Source organism: Rattus rattus, chromosome 3, assembly GCF_011064425.1.
Source record: "Rattus rattus isolate New Zealand chromosome 3, Rrattus_CSIRO_v1, whole genome shotgun sequence".
Lineage (NCBI taxonomy): Eukaryota > Metazoa > Chordata > Mammalia > Rodentia > Muridae > Rattus > Rattus rattus.
In genome coordinates this window covers 127,537,016-127,553,086 of record NC_046156.1, presented here as the reverse complement: position 1 = coordinate 127,553,086, position 16,071 = coordinate 127,537,016, and the positions used below count along the sequence as shown (strand labels likewise).

General features: G+C 43.0%; 1 protein-coding gene and 1 pseudogene across 1 annotated transcript in view; both read left to right on the top strand.

Moving 5' to 3' along the window:
* The window catches only part of Spata16 (spermatogenesis associated 16), a 257,308-nt gene extending 251,961 nt beyond the window's left edge, over positions 1-5,347 (top strand). The window contains exon 10 of the mRNA XM_032896794.1: positions 5,225-5,347. Coding sequence (XP_032752685.1) covers positions 5,225-5,347 — 123 coding nt within the window. The remainder of the gene's footprint in view (positions 1-5,224) is intronic.
* A 9,697-nt stretch (positions 5,348-15,044) lies between these two features.
* LOC116897595 lies at positions 15,045-15,185 on the top strand (annotated as a pseudogene).
* Positions 15,186-16,071: the final 886 nt, after the last annotated feature.

The following is a 16,071-nucleotide window of genomic DNA, read 5'->3' as shown; positions in this document are numbered from 1 at the left end:
GCAATCTGTTCTTAGTTATGTGAATCTATTTTCCCTTGAACCAGCGTTTTTCTTTCTTTGACTTAAAAGAGAAAAATAAGAACCCAGCCTTACTAAAACATTCTGCAGCTCTCTTGTCCTTCAGGAAGAACAAGCAAAAATTGACTTAACTTTCCTGCAGAGTATGTCATTGATAAAATGGTGTGATCTAAGAGAATGCCCCCACCTCTGAAAGTATGTGGGTATATCCTTAGGACTAGACTACCCAAATCTCATGCAAGTTCAAGTCAAGACATTGTGTGACTAGGTGTGACCTCAGAATTTTCTGGGATACCCTTCTCGTAATACAGAACAGCAGTAAGACCTGAAGCCCAGGAAGTACACATGACTTCCCCTGGTGTCACAGAGCAAGGACATAGCAAGCCAAGCCAAGAACATCACAGTTCTGCTGAGTCATGCCTAGGGCTGTTTGATGCATGCCAAGTGTTCTTTGTTCTAACTGGCTTGCCTTGCCTTGCCAGCCTAGAAACTAGATAACAGTGGTGGAGTGATGGACTGTGGACACGGCATCTGTTTATCTGACAAGGGAAAAGAAGACCTCCGGTTTTACTGAATACTTGTATCAGTTGGAGTGCAGGAAAAAAAAATCACTGTTTTCTGCATCTGTTCAATTCCCTTCCTAGAAAGGGAAGGGCTACTAGGGGGCTGTCATATCCTAGGTTCTGGTAATGAGGGACAGTACAGATATCTAAATCTTCATAAGTTATAAAGTAAAACCTTGTTAACATTGGGGCCAGAGATACAAGTTAAGAGCACTTACTTCTCTTGGAGACGACCAGGGTTTGAGCCCCATCACCCACATTGTGGCTCATAATCATCTGTAATAGAAGCTGTAGGGGATCTGATACCTTCTTTTAGCCTCTGAGAGCACCAGGGACACACATGATGCACACACATACATGCAAGCCAAACCTTGATACACATAAAATAAATCTAAAGTGTTTTTAAAACAATTTGTAGTATGCAGAGATGAGTGAATTGCTATGGGAATCTATAACTAACGCCCACCTGGGCTGGCTGATGGAGGAAGAGTCTGCAGACACACTGGCACTTAAACATAAATGCAAAGACAGTAGGGTCCACAGAGCGGAAAGATGGCTCACAGGCCTAAAGCAGATGGAGTGGTGTGAGACAGCAAGGGCAATGGGAGAGGTCCACTGGGATCTGTGTGGGCCACATGAGGGGTCGAGCTAGACCACTTGACTCTGTTCTGCTACACTCTACCATGTTGACTCTCTCTCTCTCTCTCTCTCTCTCTCTCTCTGATAGGATCCCCTAGCTTGTAGCCCAAGCTAGCTTTCAACTCAAAATCCCCCTGGCCCCGATTCCCAAGTACTGGGACTACTGACAAATGCAAGACCAGTGTAATACTCAGATATCTTTGTCCTTTTTTTTTTTTTTAATGTAAGGAAACCCACTTTGCCAACACTACTGTTACTAAAAACAATTGCTCAAAACAAAATGAAAGCAGCACTCATTTTTGAACTATTTTTTTTTCTTGTTAGAGAAGGCTTGTTTTCACTGAAGTGTGATTCTCAGTTCAAATTGTATTTGAGCCTATTGGGAACATTGTAACTGTAGGGATGTTGACAATGATACATTGTCAGTACAAATGACAGGGAGGTGTCAGCAACTCAGGTAGCAAAGGATCCATAGTGTCTGCCATTGTGTTCCAGTTGATTGTTTAATGACTTTCCTAGTTGTTGCTGTTGGTTGTTTTGTTTTTACTCACTAATCACCTGGAAATTGGATAGTATAGAATAGAGGGAATAAAATAAAATAGTGGCTTGACCACAGGTTATTTTGATGATTCCTCAAGGACAAGACATCACAAATGACAATGTGCTTTTGGAGATATTTACCTATTGTAACTACAGGAAGGTTCTCGGAAAGAATTGCTTTGCATAAATAAGTTATCTGTTTTCTTAAGGAACGCAGTCGAAGTTCATTACACCTGGAGTGATGTGTCCTTAGCATAACATGCAGACGAGCGAGCTTGGCCATTTATTACTCTTGCTTTGACAATCCGAATTATCTTTTGGATATAGCCCTGAATGATAAATCAGATGGTTTAAGAGCAGGACTCAAAATTGGAAAATTGAAGTTCTAAGTGCTTTTATCTTAAGTAGATGGTACCTTGAATGGTAAGTACGCCAGCTCCGAGCTAAGTTAATGACAATGGGCTCTGTAGTGAGTGATGTTAGACTAATACAGTGTGCAGGTTCTGGGAGGCAAGGCTAAGTATGAATTGTATCTACTGACTCTCATGAGAGCCCAATTCAGCACATATGGAAATTTTTATCCTGTAGTTCTTCAGACAAACATTACAAAGTATATCCAGCCAGCTTCCAGTGGATACCTGCAGATTTTCTTTGAAAAAGACTAATAATTTTTCTTCTCCGGAGAATTATTATGCTGGGCATCATTGTTTCACACTATTCCTTGGGTGTTGGTTGGTTCGTTGGTTTTTTTAAGAAAATGTACTTACTTTCAAATTTCTCCTTTGATTTCAAGGAGCAATGGCTCCTGCCAAGCCAATGTGGAATATCCAGTTTTCCCCTGTGTGACCAGGGTCCTATTTCAGAAATGCTAGACTTGCCAGCTTCCCTCTGAGAGGCCAGATGCATTTTCTCTCTTGGTTTTCATGACGGAACTAGAGAAAACAGCCATGGTTACATTTTTACCATGCATCCTTTTGAAATCCCTGGATTCACTGACTGCCAGGAACAACGTGGAAGCTATGAGCCTCTCTATCCCCACTGTGTTAGGAAAACCAGCTCGTACAGCCTGCAGTGTGAAAGTAAGGGAGTCAAAAAGAGAAACCTCTGTCTCCCTTCCATCCAACCTCACTGTGCTTGAACAGGGCTTGTGGTTGTGACTGAACTATAAATTCTTCACTTCCATGTTCCCAAGGTTCAGGACCAGTTACTTCTATCACTGCTGTAACCAAATACCTAAAAGGAAGCCATTTGAGGGAGGAGGGTTCTACGTTGGTGTATGATTTAAGAAAAAATGAAGTACAGAACACAAAGGAATGTTATTGTAAAATTCTTTTTTAAAAAAATGGTGGGTTTTTTTTTGTTGTTGTTGTTTTCCATCTTTATTAACTTGAGTATTTCTTATTTACATTTCATTATTATTCCCTTCCTGGTTTCCCCGGGCCAACATCCCCTAACCCCTCCCTTCCCCTTCTTTATGGGTGTTCCCCTCCCAGCCTCCCCCCATTACCTCCCTCTCACCTCAACAATCACGTTCACTGTGGGGTTCAGTCTTTGAAGGACCAAGGGTTTCCCCTTCCACTGGTGCTCTTACTAGGATATTCATTGCTACCTATGAGGTCAGAGTCCAGGGTCAGTCCATGTATAGTCTTTAGGTAGTGGCTTAGTCCCTGGAAGCTCTGGTTGCTTGGCATTGTTGTTCATATGGGGTCTCGAGCCACTTCAAGCTCTTCCAGTTCTTTCTCTGATTCCTTCAACAGGGGTCCTATTCTCAGTTCAGTGATTTGCTGCTGGCATTCGCCTCTGTATTTGCTGTATTCTGGCTGTGTCTCTCAGGAGCGATCTACATCCGGTTCCTGTCAGCCTGCACTTCTTTGCTTCATCCATCTTATCTAGTTTGGTGGCTGTATATGTATGGACCACATGTGGGGCAGGCTCTGAATGGGTATTCCTTCTGCCTCTGTTCTAAACTTTGCCTCCCTATTCCCTCCCAAGGATATTCTTGTTCCCCTTTTAAAGAAGGAGTGAAGCATTCGCATTTTGGTCATCCTTCTTGAGTTTCATGTGTTCTGTGCATCTAGGGTAATTCAAGCATTTGGGCTAATAGCCACTTATCAATGAGTGCATACCATGTGTGTTTTTCTGTGATTGGGTTACCTCACTCAGGATATTTTCCGGTTCCATCCATTTGCCTATGAATTTCATAAAGGCATTGTTTCTGATAGCTGAGTAATATTCCATTGTGTAGATGTACCACATTTTCTGTATCCATTCCTCTGTTGAAAGGCATCTGGGTTCTTTCCAGCTTCTGGCTGTTATAAATAAGGCTGCGATGAACATAGTGGAGCATGTGTCTTTGTTATATGTTGGGGCATCTTTTGGGTATATGACCAAGAGAGGTATAGCTGGGTCCTCAGGTAGTTCAATGTCCAATTTTCTGAGGAACCTCCAGACAGATTTCCAGAATGGTTGTACCAGTCTGCAACCCCACCGACAATGGAGGAGTGTTCCTCTTTCTCCGCATCCTCACCAGCATTTGCTATCACCTGAGTTTTTGATCTTAGCCATTCTCACCGGTGTGAGGTGAAATCTCAGGGTTGTTTTGATTTGCAAAAAATGGTGTTTTTTACCCCCCACCCCCACCCAGGTCTGGCACCATTGTGCCCCAAAATATCTGGTAGATATCTTCATCTCAGTTAACAGCGTCTCACCTGCTCTGCTCCATCCCATTTCACACTACCGAAGGCTTCTCTCTGAGCCTGGTAACAATCTCTTTACCTATCTAGTTCCCAAGGCAGGTTGCCACCATGCCAGAAATACACATCTCAATTCCATGGCAGCCCAGTGTCTCCATCACCACATACTCTCTTAAACTTAAATCACCACATGAAAGAACACAAAACATAACAAGATCTGATCCAATTGATAAGATATAATTGCCCACCTAGGTACACAAAGCCCTATACACATCCATCCCTTAAGAACATGCACAACAACCTGTAAAGGTATAGAGTAGAATCCTAATATCAGCCTCCATGTTCTCTCAGTGGCTTCTCTCTCCCATCTGCTTCCATTCCAGTCTCCTCCTTTTCCCTCGAACTTTTCTCCTGCCCATCCTTCCTTCTTGTCCAATGACAGGTCTTGTTCTATCTTGTACCCGCCTTCACCTGTATGACTGACATCCTACAAAGGAAGGCCTGGATGCAGAGCAGGCGGCAGCTGGTCACTTTGGATATATCATCAGGAAGCAGAGAGCAAAGGGAAGCCAAACCTCAATGCTCGCCCTGAGTAACTCACTTCCTTTACGGAGGCTCCACATCTTAAATATTCCACAACCTTGCAAAATAGCACCATTGGCTGGGGCCAGGGTTCAAATATGGGAGCCTCTGGAGACACCTGATATTCAAACATCAACACCCAAGAAACCAACAACAACAACAAAAACCCTCTTTGGTTATTTCTTCTAGGTCGGACGAATAGAAGACTTTCTGTACCAACTAGAAGACAGCTTCTTAAAAACCAAGAAACTGAGAACTGCTCGAAGGCAGAAGACAAAAATGAAGAGACTTCAAACTGTACAGCAAAACTAGAAACCAGGGAGCAGGCTGACTGGGGTGTCTAGAGAAGCTGGAGTATATTGGCTCTGGGCAACAAAGGCCATCACCAAAGGGCTCAGGCACACCCCCTTGGCAAAGACAGTCTATATTTCATTACTTTCCACTGGTAGGAATAAATTTTGTCAACATATTTGACTTGACTCATGCTCAAATTCTTGTTGTTTAAAGAGCTCATGTAATAACCACTGCTTCATCTGCCTTCTTTTTCCAGACTTGACGAAGGTATGCTACGTCTACCCAAGGATGCACATAATCATGTGTGCTTCTTAGAAAATAGTCACATGTCACATGCAGATAAGTGTCCATTTAAAATGATGAAGCTGATAGTATACTTTCTCGGTCCTTTAAAAATATGTGCATCTGTTGTTTGGCTGATACTCTCAGTTCTCTCACTGAGGCTCCATTCCTTCCTCTGGAGATTTTATACTGCATTTTACCTGCTCTTTAGGCAAAACATAAATTCACATATTTGGCATGAGTGTGAATCAGAAGCCATCTCAAGAGATCCCAACTAATGCCCATAAGAGGACTTAGAAACAGGGATGTTAGGAGGGACTCGGATAGAAAGCAACATAAACAGATAAGTGCAACTCATAAATATTAAGAATAATAAATTAGGTCTTACAGAACCTCCAAAACAAGAGCATGACAAGTACGAGCATTTCTTGATACAATGAAGTGGCAAAGGAACAGATTAAGTGAGAGCCTGCTCTTAACATATGAGAGTTTTATGTAGTCATAATAGTTCAAGACATAAATATTGAAATGGGCCAGTTGGGACTTCAGGTTCTCTAGGCATCGTTTATTCAACTCCTACTTTTTATCAAATGGTTCCCTTTCCTCCACACCCCACAGGGACTACACCTCCACTGCCTGCCTCTCACGACATTAGTGACTAACTACAAGCAAGTAAAGACCATGAACTTTAAGATGCTCCTTTTTTGTCACTAAGCTCATACCAGAACACTTCATTTCTAAAAGCACTGAGAAACTATTTCCTTTTATGAACATGAGCTGAATGGAAGAGGCTTAGCCTTCCATTTGGCTGATATTAATACCTCTGACCACACTAAGTACTGGCTCAGGATACCCCAAGACCAAGTTCTCAGCACAAAGGAGACTTATTGACTCCTGTAGGGCAGACAGCAGGGAATACGAGACAAAGACAGGAGATAGAGGCTGAGGAGGAAGGGTGAGGAAATAAGGGAAAGGGAGGAGGGGAATTTGACCCTGGGGGTGGGGAGGGAGGGAGACAAAGACTGCCTCTGGATAGAAAGGAGACAGATGTGGTACATAGGAAAATGGCTATTTACAAGGAGAAACCTTGCGTTAGGATGAGGTGTTTCAGTTTAATTGAGCATGTGAATAAAGAGAGTCAAAGCAGGGGGTTTGGTTGGAGGATTTTAATACTTGGATAGCTGGACCTTGGAAGTCAGCCTCAGGAGGAGGAAGTGGCCAAATAAGGGGAAAGACCTTGGTGGCTAGCTTTAGGAATATAATCTAAGGGTCTTTAGTGAGGCAGAGGGAATGGGGGAGAAGGGCAAGGCCTGCCACACCCACCACACTAACCAGAGTCCCTTCACCCACTGTCCAGGAATTACATATTAGGGTGGAGGAGACTAAGGAAATATCCCAGTGGACAAGCAGTGGGACCTGAATTTGCATCCACCACATCCCCTGTAAAGAGCTGGGTCGGTCAGGAGTGAGGAGGCAGATACAGGGTGGAAAGCAATTTAGGAAGACATTGTCAATCTTTGACCTCCACATGCTGACACAGTTACACACACACCTGACCATACGCATGCACTCAACATATACACCCATACAAAAAGTGAAAGGCAAAGTTTAACTGTAAGTAATGAGATCTTTTCTGGCATTTCCTTGAAATGAAGATAGGGAATTTTATTTGGTGTTAGGCTGGAACACCTGCTCACTACCACCCCCATATACCCCTCCCCACGGGCTGGAAAGCCCCATCTGCTCTTCTTCCCCCAACCACTCCCACACAGAGAAACCCACCCCAACCCATCCCTGCCTGCTGAGAGAAAACTCCTGGCTAACTCAGTTCTCATCAGTTCTCCCCTTTTCATTTCAGGGAACTCACCCATGCGTGTCCATCCAGGGCTCATCTTTTTTTACCTTATATGGGCAAACTCTCAGCTCCTAGCTCACATTGTCACCCTTGCCCAAGACCCATAAAACCCCTTCAACCTGAATGTGTAAGATCAGTGAAGCCACCCTAGAGCTGCCTCCTAATACACCTGCCTTTATCTACCTTTAATCTGGTCTAACCTGGCCTATATCTACGGCACCAAAGAAGAGAGACTCATTTCCAAGACACTAAATGCAAATGTAGAAATGACTTCTTGGCCAAACAGAAGAGAAATATACTGTTTTTCTTTTCAGACCTTTTTCAATTATATTCACCGCACGTCTAGTCCATGCTACTTGCTACCTTTTTGCTAAGAACAGAGTTCTGTTGACCTCTAGAGCCAGGAAGAACTTCTCTTCCAAAATTCCTGTTCTGGTTACTTTAATTCCTGTTTTGGATACTTTTATTGTCAACTTTATACAAACTAAATAGTCATCTGAGGGGACAGTGCCTCAACTGAAAACCTGCTTCCGAAAGATTGGGCCGTAGGTGAGCATTTTCCTCAATTATTGATTAACAGGGAGGGAGGGCCCAGCCCCTTGTAAGTGCTAGGCGTAGGAGCTCCTGGGCTGGTGGTCCTGGGTCCTATAATAAAGCAAACTGAGCAAGCCATGAGGAGCAAGCCGGTAAGCAGCACCCCTCCATGGTCTCTGCATCAGCTCCTCTAGCCTCCAACCCTGTTTGAGTTCCTGACCTGACTTCTGTTCAGGATGGACTGAGGTAGAAACGTAAGACAAATAAAATCTTTCCTCCTTATTTTGATCATGGTGTTTCATCATAGCAGTAGTAACTCTAAGACCATACCTAAACAAATTATGACTACATGAGAGTGAGCAAATCTGCCCATAATCTGTGTTGGGAGGACTGCCACTGGATAACCACAAAGGAATCTCAGGGAAGCCCTGTGACCTCACAAAAATCATATTTCCTAATCCACATCTACCTGAATTTCAAGCACCTGATCTTTTTTTTTCATAATTTCTTGATTATTCCTCAAGGAATTTTGGTGCTATGTTTGTTTTGTTTTGTTGTTTTCTGTTTTGCTATATTTTAATGTGAATAAGTACCTGAATGTGTGTAGCTGGTGCCCAGGGAGGCCACAAGAGGGTGTTGGATCTTCAGAAACCAGAGTTACAGATGTTTGTGATCTACCAGGTGGGTGCTGGGAATCAAACCCAGGGCATCTGCAAAAGTAGCCAGGGCTAACTCATCCCTAAGCCATCTTTCCATATTCTTCTTTGGCTTTTTATTTTCAAGTTTTTTTTAAATCTGTGGGAAAGTGACAAGAGTAGATAATATAACAGATGGGCCCTCTCCACAAGTCTTCCCCAACTATTAATATTTTCTCACTCTACTCTTTTTCAACTGCCCATTATGATACATTCAAGGGATAATGAATTCATTGCCCCTGTTGTGGTCTAGCCTTGCTTTCTTTGTCAGATAAGCCCAGAGGCTGAGGGCGGGGGGGCCTCAACATCCCAAACCACCACACCCATCTCTTCCTTGTCTTTCCTGCCGGTCTCTCTTCAGCATTGCTGAGGATGCTGAGGATGGCAGCAACCAGCAAGGGGCTTGGGATTTTTGAAGAAGGAAATGCAAGTAGCAACACTGTCTGCTACTGCTTTGCTTTGCCTTGCTTTGCTTTGGTGTGGTGTGGTGTGGTGTGGTGTGTGGTGTGTGGTGTGGTGTGGTGTGGTGTGTGGTGTGGTGTGGTGTGTGGTGTGGTGTGGTGTGGTGTGGTGTGGTGTGGTGGTGTGGTGTGGTGTGGTGTGGTGTGTGGTGTGGTGTGGTGTGGTGTGGTGTGGTGTGTGGTGTGGTGTGGTGTGGTGTGATGTGATGTGGTATGGTGTGGTGTGGTGTGGTGTGGTGTGATGTGGTGTGGTGTGGTGTGGTGTGGTGTGGTGTGGTGTGGTGTGGTGTGGTGTGGTGTGGTGTGGTGTGTGGTGTGGTGGGGTGTGTGTGGTGTGGTGTGGGGTGGTGTGGTGTAGTGTGGTGTGGTGTGTAGTATGGTGTGGTGTGGTGTGGTGTGTGGTGTGGTGTGTGGTGTGGTGTGGTGTGGTGTGGTGTGGTGTGGTGTGGTGTGTGGTGTGGTGTGGGGTGGTGTGGTATGGTGTGGTAACAAAGAATCTTTGCAACTTACACACATGATACAATTTTGGAATTGTTAATTCACACTTGTGTACATCTTTAAGAGTGACAGGTCATTCCCTTTGAGAACAGATCATACAATTTAAAAAAACAAAGCTGCTCTAATTTGCTTTCATTTGCTGTGGCAAAACATTCTAACCAAAAGCAATCTGAGATGGAAGGGCTTATTCATCTTATGTGGACAGGTCACAATCCATCACTGAGAAGGCCAAGGCAGAAGTGAGAAGCAGATACCTGAATGGAACTCTACAGACAAGCTTGCTTGGACAACCACCTTTCTTATAGTCAAGACTGTGGATGGCATACCTTCAGCCCTCCTGCATCAATCAGCAATTGAGAGAACCTGATGGAGGCAATTCTGTTGAGGTTCCTTCTTCCCAATGTGGCTCTAAGCTGGCATCAAGTTGACAGCTGAAAACTATGACAAAGGTTACTCAGAACTTCAAGCTGTAGAACAGGTGTCAACTGAGTAGTGTCACTATGTCAGGATCATGCTATCTGCATGGTACGGGCCCACAGAAACACACGGAGTAGTCCCGGGTTGCTGCTGTGAAAGCTATTTCACAGGATGATCTGTTTGCTTTAAACATGCCGTTATGGCAGGCACTCCCTAATGCTGCTGACAGAACTGAAATCTAGGAACTTATACTAAAGAAATTACCAAATACATGTTGAAATATAAGAATTCAGGTGTTTGGGGGGCTTTGTGAAAGGTAATGCAAACACAGCCAAAATCTCCCAGCATAATTAAATAGGCTAAATGATTTATAGCCATCTATTTAATGTTTAACCTAGTAATGTATTCAAATTTACAATGTTAAAAAGTAGGACGCAAAAACATACATAGCATAATTAAAGCTATACTTTAAAGTATGTGTATAAAAGACTGAAGAGAAATACAAAAAGGTCTGAAGAATCTCTCTTGTGAGGTAATTATGGTCAATTTTATTTTCATTTCCTTACTGTCATACAGTCTGTTCACTGATAACAGTCATTTTTTAAAGATAATACTTTGTTTCATTCTGCAGAGAAACAACTAATTTAGTTCAGCTTTCCTTTCCCTGTTTGAGAGGAAAACTGTATACTAATTCTTGCACCAGAGAAAATGGCTGTCTCACACAGAGGCAACCATAGGAAGTCTTTCCTGTGGAATTTTGTGAGACACACTTTTCTGACTATGTCCACCAAGGATCTCAGGCACGGACAGTCCAGAGTGTCACTGGAGGAAGCATTAAGCAGTGTACCACTATTAGCAATATCAACACTTGTAAATGACAGTTCAGTATTTGGGTCATCCCTTGCTTGTTCCTTGTCTCTCTGGCTTGTATTTCATACATCTTTCTCACCTGATTATTTGCCTTAGATCTTTCCCATGCTCACAGGAGACCATCTCATGAAATATGAGATGACCACAAACCAGTACCCTTAAATCAAAATGTATTGAAAGTTGAAAGACTGGCAGAGCAAAGCCTTGATTTACTGTGGCTTGATTCATGGAGACGGTACGATGGAGTCTAAGTTCAATCAAATATTTCACACGCTGCCTGATGCACTCAGCAGTTCTCAGGGCTCACGGACATGGATACAAAGAACAATTGTGTACCCTTGACAGGCAGCAGACTGTCAAGATGGAACAAAGTGACACCTGGAGGTAGACACATAATTTTGACAAGCCATCAAAGGAAAAGAAAACCATAAAACGGATCCAAAGAGCTTCCTGAAAGTTATAAATATAAACACACTCTTCTTAGAGCTCAGTGCATGAAATCCAGAAATACTAAGACTGCCTAAGATAATCAGAGCTCAGAATCATTCTTCAAATGTATTATATAGGGGCTGGGCATTTAGCTCAGCGGTAGAGCGCTTACCTAGGAAGCGCAAGGCCCTGGGTTCGGTCCCCAGCTCCGAAAAAAAAGAACCGAAAAAAAAAATGTATTATATAATAAACAGTAGGAGAATTTGAAGATTGGTTATTGGATATGTGTTTTGCTTACACTTATCCCAAGACAATGTACAATGTCTATTAGTAAGATTGTGCCTTTTATTTTCAATATATGTTTGGGGCAGTTGTGATGCATATATTTTTCAAGGAACCAGAGATTTTGATTCTCGATGCTAATATACTGAAACCTTTTTTAAAATAGTTATTTATTAGTTTACTATTATTAATTTCATTATTTTTATTATTTTATTATTAGTCTGTGTGTGTGTGTGCGTGCGCACAAGGGTGCCTACATGTATGTCTGTGCACCACATGTATGGTTGGTGTACATGAAGGTTCTGATAAGATACCAGATCCATTGAAACTGGAGTTATAGATGGTCATGAAATACCATGTTGGTGCTGGAAATCCATCTCAGGTCCTCTAAAGGAGCAACAAGTGCTCTTAACTACTGAGCCAGCTCTCTAGCCCTCCCTACATTTTTTTGTAAGACTTTTCCACGAGTGTTTAGATATCAGTCATTGCTTCTGATCCTGCACTATTGACGCAGGGACCAGGGACATAGTCCTGTCAAGTATAAAGCCTAAGACTAAAGCTGCTCACATCCTAGGGAAACCACTCAATTCAAGTTAGGGGCTGGTGATGGTGATAACATGGAAAGCAAAATGGGCTTAAATGGGAAAATGGGAGGATTCAGTTCGGGCCCCAGATCTCCCTGATCATTTTAGTGAGGAACAAATGCAATAATAAAGTGTGTTGCTGTAAACACTGAAGATATTAAATTATGCCTTATGTTTCCCGACAACTTAATAGAAGCTCACCCTGAAGCCGTCCTGAGAACATTATCTACATCCCCATCCTCACCCCATCCTTGCTTCTGCTCCTTCTCCTCCTCCCCCTCCTCCTCCCTTCCTCTTCCTCCTCCTCCCCCTCCTCCTCCCCTTCCTCCTCCTCTTCCTTTTCCTCCCCTTCCTCCTTTTTTGGGTGACTTGAGGCCCAGAATGTGTAGTAACTTCCTTCTATCTGAAAGTTACATGACCAGAATTTAAACCCAGGCAGAATTTAAACTCCACAATTAGGGACGAAGATACTGTTGCTTCATATGGGTTATCACAGTGCTGTTCTTTCTGTCTTGTGGTTCCCAGGTAAAATTGTCAATACACATTTCCTGGAATCACTGAGGAATGATCCCGGGAGCTTAATCTCTGTGCAGTATAGTTACCATCAGCGACATGGGGCTATCAAGCCCACGAGGTGTGAGTCATGTAGGCAAAGAACTACTCTGTCCTCTGGAGTATGCACAAGTGCATGCCCCCACACGCATGAAGGCATGAGCCTCATACATATAAAGCATACACACACACACACACACACACACACACACACACACACACACACAAAAAGGAATAAAAAAGAGGGGGTGAAAAAAAGGATTCGTGTTAGGTTTCCATGGCCCTCAAGGAGCAGGAGTAATCTACCTTCCCAGACAACTGGGCATAAAACCTGTGCAACCTGTGGCGATTTATTCCCTTTTATATTTGTCCTATAGTATGAGGGATCAATACAAAGGGTCTCTGTCTCAAGAAGAAGGAAGAGGAGGAAGAGGAGGAGGGAGAGGAAGAAGGAGGAGGAGGAGTGAAGGGAGGGGAGGAAAGGAAGAAGGAAGGAAGGAAGGAAGAGATGAAATGGGGGGAGGAAGGAGAGAGGGTGGGGCAGGTCTTGAGTCCAGTGAGCCTACTGACTTCAGACCCTTAGCACAGCTCACTGTAGACATGGAAAAGGCAGAGACATCCTTTAAGTTTTCCTGACCTAACTAGTGTAAGCCTTTCTAGCCTCAGAACCTCAGGATTTGCCTTGGTTCAAGACAGTAACAACCAAAAGCCCCGGTGTGCACAGCAGGACATCATGGGACTACATGGGAAGAAGGGTCTTAGGAAAGATTAAAGTTCCTGCTAGGATGGTGGGAGACAGATAAAGGGCACTGAGGTTTGTCACTGGAGTAGTTAGCTTCAGCTGTCAATTTGATACAGCCCAGAGAAACCTGAGGGAAACACAGTTGGCCACTTCAGACCCGCCTATAGCATTTGTGTGAGAAATTGTCTTGATTATTAACTGGTGTAAAAGGGCTCAACCCACCGTGGGCACTGCCATCCTTAGGCAGATGATCCAAGGCTATAAAAGAAAGGTAAACCGAGCAAGCATCAGAAAGCAAGCCAATGAGCACCATCCCTTCACAATCTGCTCTGACTTCCATCAGTGACGGAAACATAAAGAAGTTGTAATATAAAATATAAGGTCTAAACTGAAATAAATCCTTTCCTACACAAGTTGTTCTCAGCCGTGGTGTTTATCACAGCGACAGAAAAGCAAACTAGAACTGTGGTTTTATTGTGAGGATGATACATGTGTCTTCCTCATGGGAGAAGCCATGGATACAGTGGGTGTATCTGTAACTAATGTTGGTCTCTTGAGTCACATTACCCTATAAAAACATAAGTGGTAGCAAAGACGTGACTGTACTAATGCACAATAAAGACTCCATTAAATCCGGAATATGGCTGAAACAAAATGCTTGTTATGTATGTACTCCAGGGACAGAAAACTCCCTTGCCAGTTGACATACTGATGGGAAAAAAATTACCTCTATACAATCCTAATTAAATAAGAACATTTAACCGTGTGACAAAACCACAGAACAGTGGGACAATTATTGTGAAACAATATAAAGTGAATTGGCTCTCTCGCGATGTAACCTAGACCTCAGTCATGATAAGGGGACTCATGTGCATGCTTAGGGGTTGAAACTGATCACAGATCAGAATTTCCTACCCAGTGTGACAGAAAGTAAAGACTCTTAAATATAAATGTGACGGTGACTCTTGCTTGGCAACCTGCCTGGATTTAAAGTCACCTATGAGCCTCACCTCTGGGCTTGCCTGTGGGAGAGTTTCCAGAAATGTGTAAAGGAAGTAAGATGGGCTACCCTGCCTGTAGACAGCAGCATCCTAGCACCACCAGGGTCATAGGCTGAATACAAATAAAAAGACCAGCCCAGCACAAACATTAATCACTGTCTGCTCCCTGACAGCGGATAAATGTGACCAGCTGTGTTCCGCTTCTGCTATCTTACTCCTACCTCAGGGTAGATGGAACCTTCCAACCCTGACCCTTCCCTAAGTTAGTTTTATGCAATACTATGTCACAACCAGGAGAAAAGTAGCCAAGACACTGAGTGTGCCCCCTCTGGCACAGAAGTGAGAAAAACAGTCCCCGTCTTGAAGAGTTTGCACTTTGGCCAATAGTGTTGTCTCGTGGCACACCTCACCAGTGGCAAGGAGGAAGGATCTCTGGCACCAGGGTGGAGATACGAGTTCAGGACAACCTGAGATGGGTGTTCAGAAAAAAAAAAAAAGATACAGGGGAAGAAAAGATCTATCCGAAGAGCCATGATCACAAAGGTGGTTCTCCCAGGGCAAGGCTCACCCATTGCACTTGGGATATGCTAAACGTTGTCCTTTCCCCAAACATGGGGAACTTGACTGCATAATTTGTGATAATGGGGGACCGTGTAAGAAACTGAGCTGCTATGAAGTGGCTTCAGAACAAAAAGAAAGTTATGTCTTTTAAAACATAACTGGAGCTGGAGCGATGTCTCAGCAGCGAAGAGCGCTTGCTGCTCTTGCAGAGAACTCAAGTTCCGTTCCCCACTATTGTGTCAGGCAGCTCACAAATACCTGTAACTCCATCTCCAAAGGATCCAACAATCCTAGCCTCCTGTATCACACACACACACACACACACACACACACACACACACACACACACACACAATAAAATAAACCTTAAATGAAAAGGACTTTCACTCCGTTTTCATTTCTCTTTCTCACAGACATTAGCACAGGAAGAACAACTTCTATGACGACCTCTGTTCCAAATCATCCCATCATGGGGGTACTGTGGGTGTACTTAAGCCGGTACATGCTTATTCTACCTTCAGTTGGTTTATGAAGTATGTCACAGCAGCAAGACTGTCCTCACAAGTGTGAGTGAGTTAAAAATAATGTCTCTAAAATCCAAATTCTGAATCGAGCCCAAGATCATTCTATTTGTATATATATATAAATATATATAATATATATATAATATATATATATTTAGAGCAAACATAACCCCAGCACTGAATAGTCAAAGCATGGACATTATATAATAAACAAGAGCATGGGCCAACTTAGAATACAAGCACTTCTCTCAAAAAAAAAAATAAATAAATAAAAAGGAAAGCAAAGAAAAGGGAAAGTAAAAGTAAAGAAGTAAATTTAAACTAAATATGCTCATGTTTTACAAGAATTCTAAGCAGAACTTTAAAGAAAAGGAAAAGAAAGACTTTTCCCTTTTGCATTTTAAAGAAATAATCTTTTTTTATCTCAAATATGCCCACTCTAGTCCTTGGAGACT